Here is a 9,691-nt window from a genome sequence, read left to right as displayed (position 1 = left end):
AGGTTTGCTGGTCCACTAGAGCCTGGTGAACCCCTGAGACTATGGCCCCTAGCTGCCCTTCAGGTCTGGAATTGAACCCATACCTGTGGCTTCCAGCCAAGCAAAAGACAGGCATATGAGTTGAACATGTACCTGAGGTAGATACACTTGTTGGAGAGATCAATCATGGGAGAAAGAAGGACTGCTTATGCACAGGGAGACAGCTCAGGGACAAGAGTGTATGGAGGGATGGACACAGGGAAGAGGTAACTATGGGGAGGAAGTGAGAGGGGAGCTGTTGCATTGGGGTAAACTGTAGTCAATGTCACGAGACAAAGTGTTTGTGAACTTTTGTATGGAAAGTGAATTTGCTCTCTAAAATTTACCCAAATCATCATCATAATAATAAAAAGAACACTGGTGAATCCTGCCTCTGCCACTGGACCACGGTGCCATCTGAGCCACCAATGAATATTGAACTTTTTGGCAAGCATCTGTGGCAGAGCCACTGGAGATAGGAGAATGGGGTGCCAGCTTCTGCAGGGCAGGCACAGGTCTAGGGAAGCCAAATTTCTCCATCTCCTCTTCCCTCAGATACGACTGACTGTGGTTCTAGGGGAGAGGTCCCAAGGTTTGACCCTCAACCATAAAGGACCAAAAAGCATAGAATTTATAATGTAATACTCTCCTGCTTCTTCAGAAGGCAAAATGACCAGCAGACATCAAAAGTCTACAGAGATAACATCTTCCACTGTTTTGATGTGCTTGGGCCTCTCCTACCAGGCACAGGAGTAGAGTTAAAAGGGAGAAGAAGGTCAAAAGAACTATACTAGGACTGGGGCAACTGGGGAACTTGAGGCTTTCAGAATGCCAACAGAGCAGATTATGGGGAGCCAGGCACACACAGACCAGCTGGGACTTTGGCTTTCACATTGATGGGTGAATGGCAGGTAGGAGGTAATGAATGAAATCTGGAAGGGGTGGGGTGGGCAGAGCTGCCTGGAGTGTCAATCCCTGGAAGTATCTGCCCCCCTCTCAGGGTCAGCCAGGGATTTCCCAGTCCAGGGAGGCCACAGCACTCTGGTACCTAGGGCCCAGCCTGCTGATACACATGTCTTCACTGGGCCCATATTCCTTCCTGTGCCCTATGCCTCTGAGGGCAGGGACGGGAAAAAGGGTATGGCCCCTTGGGATCTCCTAGTCCTTTTCCAGTTGGCAGGAGCAGTGCTGGGATCCCAGAGCCAGTGCAATGATCCCGTCCATTCCAGTCAGAAAAAGGAGGGTGCAGCTTGGGGCTGCAGATCACACATAAGCCCACCCAACAGTGGGGTGGGTGGGCATGGGACAGGAAAAGAGTCTGGGTCTGTCTCCAGACAGAAGTCCTTGCAGGGTCAGCTCCCAGGTGCTGTGCAGGAGTCAAGTCATGTAGCGAGTGATGGCGCGGAGAGCATAGAGCAGGGCAGCTTGCATTCGGGCCTCGAGGAGCAGCAAGTTCACATGGACCTGGGGTACAGATAACAGCTTGTTGGCAACTGCCAACTGTGGCACTGGGTCACCCTGTCTCGCAATTCCTCCCAGTATGCCACTGTCCCTAACCACCCACACCCTGTTCCCTCACTTCCCTAGAAAGATGCCCTCCTGTTTCCTAAGGCTCTGAGCAATAGGGTGCAATGACTATTGAAGAATTTCAAGCACCTTCATCCCTGTCATGACTAGTCTCCTTATCTTTCAAAACTAGTAACAAGAGCTATTGTTAACTGAACACCTACTAGAGATCAGGGCTTAAAACACATTTCCTCATTTCATCTTCCTCACTCAAACTCCCTGCCACAGAGTCAATTCTGACTCATAGCGACCCCTTCTGGGTTTCCAAGGCTGTAAATCTTTATAGAAGCAGACTGCCCAATCTTTCTTCTGCGGTGCAGCTGATGGGTTCAAACCTCCAACCTTCTGGTTAGCAGGCAAATGCCTTAATGACTATACCACCAGAGCTCCTTTCATCCTCCTAGTAACCTTAAAATGCAGGCAGAACCTATTCCCATTGTAAAGATAAAAAGCTCAGAGAGGCAAAGTGACTTGCCCAAGATCACAAAGCAACCAAGTGACAGTGCTACCATCTAACTCAGGTCCATCAGGTTGCCACTGAGGACCCTATGAAGCAGGTAAACATATTCCTATTTCACAGATGAGTGAATAGGGTATGAATCACATAGTGAAGTATGACTTAAACCTAGGACAAAAGGCCCAGGTGTTTCCCCTGGCAGAAGAGACTCAGTCTGGGGTTCCCTCATTGGGTCCTGATCCCTTGCCTCCTCCTCCCCTGGCTGGGCCTATCTACTCTGTTCTGCTTCTCCAGCCTCAGCCCCTGGAAGGAGGGCCTACCCCTCTCTGATGGGCTATACCTTCTCTGAGTGGCGGAAATGCCTCCAGAAGTGGTTGTACATCCTCCGGGTGGTCTTCTCTGGGTAGCATGCTACCGTCTTGATATAGACCTTGAGGTTCCGCTCCAGGAGCTGGTTCACCTCTCCATAGTCATAGTCGTCATATCTGGATGGAGAAGCCCCAATGATGTCATTCATTCTCTATTCCCAGAGGTAGCTCCCCTTCTCAACCTTCATCCCACGGAGGGAATAACAGAGAGTAGTGAGGACAAGCAGAAGGCAGGAAGCAACAAGAAGCTGGTTCCTCTCAGAAAAAGCTGATGTCATAAGCACTTCACCAGATTGATAGGGATACACAAAGAATGAGCAAGCTATATTGAGTATCAAGTAGGTGCCAAGGACTTTGCAGAATCCTCAAAAACACTATATAAAAGGTTCATCAGCCCCATTTAATAGTGAGGGAACTGAGATTCAGAGAAGTGATGTTTCTTGCCCTAGGTCATGCAGGTAGAAATGGGATTCAGACCTAGCTCTGCCTGGCTCCAAGGCCATATTCACTACTTTACAGTAAAGGCCATGGAAAGTGGGGCAGGAGGTCAGTGCAAATATTCACCCTGGATAAGGAAGAGGGAAAGACTCAAGAGGAGCTGACATGCATTTTACAGATGGGCAAACTAAAGCCTGAAGAAGACAATTAACTTGATCAAAATCAAAGTTGGGGACAACTTTAGAAGGCATATTATTTACTCCCCAGTCCAGTGAGCCAGGGCAGCCAAAGATATCATGGATCAATGTGGATGGGAAAGGCTGGTTGAAAACTGGTAGACAGGTTCAGAAGATAAAGGTATGGCAGCAAGGACCATGTGGAGGGTCGAGAAGCCTGGACCTGAGAGCTGGGCAGGGATTAGCCTATGCCATCTTCTAAGATACCTTTCCTTGGCCTCTCTTAGTTCCAAACCTGTCAATGAAGTGCAGCTCAGTTCATTCTATGAAATATGCTATTATAGCTCATGATACACAGTGTGCATTTATACTTTCTACAAGGAACATGTACATTTTTTAAAAATTTTGGGTAAACTTTTAGATCTTTGAAATAAACTGTTAAATGAGAAAAACAAAACAAAAACCCGTATGTCCACTGGAATATGCTTACACTTCATTAAATGAGTAAAATTAGTAAAATGAGCGGGCAAGAAAAAGGTAACAGTTCTTGTTTTATAAACTTACATATGCTTTGGTTATTTGTACATAGACAAAAGACAGGAAGGAAATACCTAAGAGCAGGTAGGCTCGTAGGCTATTGGTGGTGGTGTCTGTTTTCTCAATTTTCTAAAATCAGGTTGTTTGTTTATCTGTACATCAAACATATTATGACTTTTTAAGATAAAATAACCACTATTAATTTCAACTAAAACAAAAACCAAACTCATTGCCCTTGAGTCGAATCCAACTCATAGTGACCCCTCCTTGGGTTTCTGAGGCAGTATCTCTATGGAAGTAGATGGCCCAATCTTCCTTCCGAGCAGTGGCTGGTGGGTTTGAACGAACAGCCTTCTGATCAGCAGTCAAAATACATTAGGCACTATGCCACCAGAGCTCTTATAATTTCAAGTATACAAAAGCAATTGCATAGAAAAGAAAAAAGGATATGGAGAAAAAACACCCAGGATGTAGATATGGTTGTAACGGAGTGGAAGAATTTTGGGAAATTGTTTTTTTTTTTTACTTTATCTTTGAATTTTCTATAATTGAAAGCATGAAATTAGAGGTTTTTTGTTTTTTTTTAAGTAAAAAAATAATTGATCTGTGATTGTTTTCACAAGTAATTTCTCATCCAGAAAAGATTTATGGCTAAGGCTAATCAGTGTTCATGGTGTTTGAAATAGTGAAAACTACAAACAACCTAAATATGCAACAGGAGAATGTTTGCATAGATATGAGACATTCATAACAGAATACCATATCATTGTTAAAAAGCAGAAAAGATCTACAGATACCGAAAGAAGAAGATTCATAATTGATCACTAGGTGAAAAGCAAGCCACAGAGTATGTTGAGTATGGGCTTATTAATAAAAAAAAAAAAAAATCAGGAACTACTTAAACAAGATGAAAATGTAATTCATTGTATACTACTATACAGAGATAACCACTATTAGATAACATTTTAAATTTCAACTTTCTATCTATTTTCCATGCAGACACTACTTCTTCTAGTGAAAAATGAACAAAAAAGAAGATTCTGCTTGGTAACCAACTTTCTTTTCTCTCAATACATATTGAACATTTTCCCATGTCACTATCAATAAACCTCTACTATCATTTTTGATAGCTGCATAATATTTCACTGAATGACCATAAGTAGAATTATTTAAAGAACCCTATTATAGGCGCTCTGGTGGTGTAGTGCCTAAGGCATTTTGACTGCTTACCAGAAGGCTGGCAGTTCAAGCCCACCAACCACTCCTCGGAAGGAAGGCTGGGCAAACTACTGCTGTAGGAATACTGCCTCAGAAACCCAAGGAGGGGTCATTACGAGTCAGATCTGACTTGACGGCAGTGAGTTTGGTTTTTCACTATAGGTATGTCTGCTGTACTCAGCTATTATGCGGAAAGGATTTCTACTTGGAATGGAAATAAAACATCAAATATAAACAGTTATTTCTGGGAGGTAAGATTAAAGAGTTTCATTTTATAAGATTCAAACAAAGAGCACTTCTATTATCTTTTATAATCGGCAAAGAAATACATTGTTTTGAAAATCAGTATAGGAAGAAAATAAGAAAAAGGAAAAACAAGAAGAATGAAGCAGAACTGTGAGTTCCCATTCAGGATTTGCATCATACACAGGCCCTAAGCGAGGGGATATGTGATCACCTGATGCCAAACACACAGTGGATGTAGTTCCAGATGGCCCTGCGAAGCACAGAGGTGTCCACACCGCTATGCATGGCGATGGTGTTGTAGGTGAGACTATAGGCTGCCTGGAACTTCTCATCCAGCAGCTGTCCACCCTCGGGGTACAGCCGCTGGATCAGCGAGTAGCCATGGTCTTCCCAGGTGTAATCCTGAAGAACACAGGAAAAGGTCAATGAGCAGAGACTTTGGAGTCCAAGGCTGGCCAGAGAGGCCCCATCTTCTGGACCTCTGGAGCACACCTCTATTGTTTATAATGTTCCCTTCCCACCTTATAAATATAACTCACTGCTTACTCTGGGCCCAAGAATCCAAGGAGGATGCATCTTGGTAATGACCTCCTCCCCAAGATCAGAACCCCCTGAGCTGGAGGCATACATAGGTCCCTTCAGGTTTCAGAGGGTCTCCCATTCTCCCCACACAATCTTGAGGGATTCCAGGTAGGGGGAGATCTAAAAGTGTAGCCAACTTTGTAGCCACTTAAACCATCTATCCTCTACCAGTTTGTTAATCTGCAGCAATGGCCAGGACTCATAGGGAGAAGCCTACCTGGGCACGAAAGGTGGGGGGTGCCTGAGCCCCACGCCTGGTAAAGTCCTCATATCCAAAAGTAGGGTCTTCCACAAAGCACAGCATGTCTGGGCGTGGAGAGGGCTCCAGGATGTCAGCTGAAAACCATGTCAGAAAGAGGCCACGATGAGGCCGACTCATGGAGCACACACACAGGCCTCTATTTCTAATTTACCATTGATAGGGGGCAGAGGAAGGCACAGAGCAGAGGGCCAGAGGAAGTCCCATGCTACAATGAGTGGGGAGGGGAGACAATAATAGCGTCAGTTTTTTATGGAGTTTTTTATCCTTGGCCTGGCTCTGTGCTAAGAGCTTTGCCTCTGCTGCCCCACTTATCCTATATACCAGTCCTTCATGTGAGGAGACAGGCCCTGAGACAGGAAGTGACTCGTCAATGGTCACACAGCCAGAAAAGGGAAGAGGCCAGAATCCAAACCCAAGACTGATCCCAAGCCCATGCTCAGATACCTATTAAAAGGGTGGTCAAGACCTGGCTGCCTCCAGAACAGAGAAGGTATGGGGTGTGGAGGTAACTACTCCCTACCAGAGGTGGTTTAAGCAGGGGGCAGCCCTGGGAACCTGGATGTCTGGGATTCTGTACCTGAGGGGGTCACCAGCAGACTCTCTGACTTTTCCAACTCAAAGCGGCTCTCCATCTCCTCCTGGGATGCCCCCTCGTCCCGCAGCAGGTTCTCCTGAAGCTGCCTCATGCGTTCCATCAGAGCTTCCACATCACGTGCGGCTTCAAAGCCCTGGTGGGGGGTCCAGTGGTGACCATCTGTTTCTCCTTCCTCAGCCCCAGGAAATTCCATACACCCTTCCCACATGTGGGCTCCTAGATAACTGTAAAAGCCCTGTCCTCTGTGCCAGGCATGTGCTGGGCAGCTCACATGACCTGGCTTCTGAAAGTGAAGTTTAAGGAAAAAAGAAAATATCACTATGGAAGTAGATTGCCCAACCTTCCTTCTGAGGAGTGGCTGGTGGGTTTGAACCTCCAGCCTTCTGGTTAGCAGCCATGTGCCTTAGGCACTATGCCACCAGAGTTCCTAAGGTTTAAGAAGCTACAGAATAAACATATGTCTTCTCTGAGCATCAACTTCCCTCACAGGTAAGACATTTTTGAAGTCTCTGCATTTTCATATTAAAACTAACAAGGCTACCTCATGGAATAAGAGACAAACTTCATATTTTTGAAATGCTAAAAACCAGACTTTGAGTATATGGGGCTACAAGCTGAGAGGCCAGTCACCTAGTGATTTCATTTAATCCTCACAATCCTCTTTATCCTCATTTCACAGATGAGGAAACTGAGCTTCCAAGTCACATAATTTTTCTAAGGCCTCTCAGTGTGAGAAGACAAAGAAGCAGGCACTTCTACCAAAAGACCAGAGGCCATGACACTTTCCTCCCTAGCCAAGACTTACCCCAGAGTTGTTCAATGGGTCCCCACTGGGGGGGCTGCTTTGCTCACTGGGGGGCGAAGGTGCCTGGGGGGCAGGGCTGCCCTCTGGGTCCCCCTCAGGAAGGATGCCACAGCCAAACACGAAAGAGGCCAGTGAGTGGCAGTGGGTGAGCAGCACCAGGGCCTGGATGAGCTCAGCCAGGGACCAGCTGTGCTCACCTGTCTTCAGCAGGGCCTGGAGTGGAAGGAAGGCCAGATCTGATCAGTGCCTGTCCCTGGGCTGCCCCCAGCCCAGCCCCTGGGCTCTCTAGGGAACCCGCCTCTCTGCCCACTGTACCTGGATGTGCTCCTTAGTGATGAGCCACGGCCGATGCGCCAACAACTTATTGATCTCGCTAAGTTTGCGCAGCTTCTTGGGGGCATGGTGGAGACCCAACAACCACTCAGGGTCCCCACCAGTCTGCAGAAACTCAGCCATGTGGGAGCCTACCAGATAGGAGCACTGGTGGCGGGCAGCAGCCTGTGGATGAGGGACAGAGCCTGGGTCATCCTACCTCCTTCTGTGCCCTGTTCAGGGTAGATACCCCATGGAGGAGACATAACAGGACTCACTGTTGTCTGGGAGCAGAAAATCTAAATTCTAATCCTAGCTCTACCATGAGCTTTCTGTGTGATGTTGGGCAGGTCCCCTGATCCCTTTGTACCTCAGTTTCCCAATCCATAAAGAAGATACTAAAGATGCCTCTCTCAAAATCTAAAATTCGATGGATGGTCAGATGAAGCCAGGCTTTTCTCTGCTCTATGCTTCCTTTCTTTCTCTTGTCTGTGGGATCAGCTCACGAAGCCCCCAAACTAAAAAAACCAAGCTCACTGCCATCAAGTGGAATAGGACTCATAGCGACCCCCATTGGGTTTCTGAGCCTATAAATCTTTATGGCAACCCTCATTGTGTTTCTGAGGCTATAAATCCTTATGGATGTAGATCGCCCCATTTTCCTCCCATGGAACAACTGGTGGGTTTGAACAGCTGGCCTTCTGGTTCACAGCTAAATGCCTTAGCCACTATGTCACCAGAGCTCCTTCATGAAGCCCCAGCAGAAAGCAATCAGGACAGAAGCCCCCATGTGGCCCACCCCAACAAGAGCCAGGCCCATATAGACTCACCATGATAGCAATGTAGTGGCGCCAGGAGCTGGCCAGGGGCCCATCCGTGTGCAGCAGCAGATAGTGCAGGCGCCAGAAGCTGCTCAGGTAGTCAGGGTGCAGCCCCATCACCACTGCCAGGTTGTCCACTCGCCCCGAAGACATCAGTGCCTCCAGGCCCAGGTGCTGCTCCAGGCTCTCAGATCCCTCCCGAAGGACCTTCCAACCAAAGATGAGGAGAACGTGGGTTATCCTCCTGTCCTCCCCACCAAAGAGACCCACATAGTCATTGCAGTGGGTTTGTAATAGCAAGAAACTGAAAGCAACCTCCATATCCCAAAAAAGGGGAGACTAGGGGAGGAAGAGATATTTCATTAAGTGATTAAATAAATATATATTAGGCATCTTATATAATAATATCTAATACTTATATCTCACTGCCGTCGAGTTGGATCCAACTCATAGTGATGCTTGCTGTTTGTAAAGCATTGTTCAAGCACTTTATATATATGAATTCATTTAACCTTCACAACAACCCATGAGATTAGAGTACTATTTCTTCCATTTTTAGACAGGAAAATAGGCACAAAGATTATAAAGTATAGTTTCTCCTGCCCTCATGGAGCTTTCATTCTAACACTGCAAATCCATCCAACCACAAGAGAGGTGGACTTGTGCAAGAGTTCAAATTTCCTGAGTGCGTCCTCCATGCCAGGCGCTGAGGTGCTTAGAGCTTTCCTGCCTTATCTCAATGCATCTTCCCAATAGTCCACTAAGATGAATGCAACTGTTTTCCCCATCTGACAGATGAGGACATCATTGGCCCACAGAGGGTTAGTTCCTTGCTCAAGGTCACAGATCCCACAAATGTCAGATTAACACCAAAACCTATTTCTTTCCTTTATTATAAAAGGGGAATGATTAATTAAAAGGAAAAAAAAAAAAAAGAAGAACAACACTTGAACTTAAAACTCTGGGCTACAGAATGTAATCAGTGGATGGTTCTTCATCTTACATTTACAAGGGGGATGGAGATTTGGCCATGTAAACATTTGTTAACAGCTCAATGACCACTTGGCCTACACATTTAGGAGACAAAAAGGACAAGGAAACAAAATATTCATCTTTGTTGGTTAAAAGCCAGAGGAAAATGAAGAAACTCCCCTCTCACACACATGTATTTTGAAGGTGCTAATACATCCCATGGGAGCTCTGGTAGCATAGTGCCTAAAGCACTTGACTGCTAACCAGAAGGCTGGCAGTTCAAACCCACCAGCCACTCCTCGGAAGGAAGGTTGGGCA

At 46.3% G+C, this 9,691-nt stretch overlaps 1 protein-coding gene across 1 annotated transcript in view; it reads right to left on the bottom strand.

Moving 5' to 3' along the window:
- Positions 1 to 1,395: 1,395 nt before the first annotated feature.
- Positions 1,396 to 9,691, bottom strand: part of SESN2 (sestrin 2) — a 24,878-nt gene continuing 16,582 nt past the window's right edge. Inside the window, exons 2-9 of the mRNA XM_007935892.1 lie at positions 8,411 to 8,608; positions 7,584 to 7,766; positions 7,269 to 7,481; positions 6,446 to 6,596; positions 5,824 to 5,942; positions 5,236 to 5,426; positions 2,382 to 2,526; positions 1,396 to 1,482 (exon numbers count right to left, since the gene is read on the bottom strand). Of these exons, the coding sequence (XP_007934083.1) occupies positions 1,396 to 1,482; positions 2,382 to 2,526; positions 5,236 to 5,426; positions 5,824 to 5,942; positions 6,446 to 6,596; positions 7,269 to 7,481; positions 7,584 to 7,766; positions 8,411 to 8,608 (1,287 nt within the window). The remainder of the gene's footprint in view (positions 1,483 to 2,381; positions 2,527 to 5,235; positions 5,427 to 5,823; positions 5,943 to 6,445; positions 6,597 to 7,268; positions 7,482 to 7,583; positions 7,767 to 8,410; positions 8,609 to 9,691) is intronic.

The sequence above is a fragment of the Orycteropus afer genome, unplaced genomic scaffold (genome assembly GCF_000298275.1).
Source record: "Orycteropus afer afer isolate SDZICR_OR568_19922 unplaced genomic scaffold, OryAfe1.0 scaffold00031, whole genome shotgun sequence".
NCBI lineage: Eukaryota > Metazoa > Chordata > Mammalia > Tubulidentata > Orycteropodidae > Orycteropus > Orycteropus afer.
Note: the sequence above shows the minus strand (reverse complement) of the source record. Positions and strands in the feature narration are given on the sequence as shown.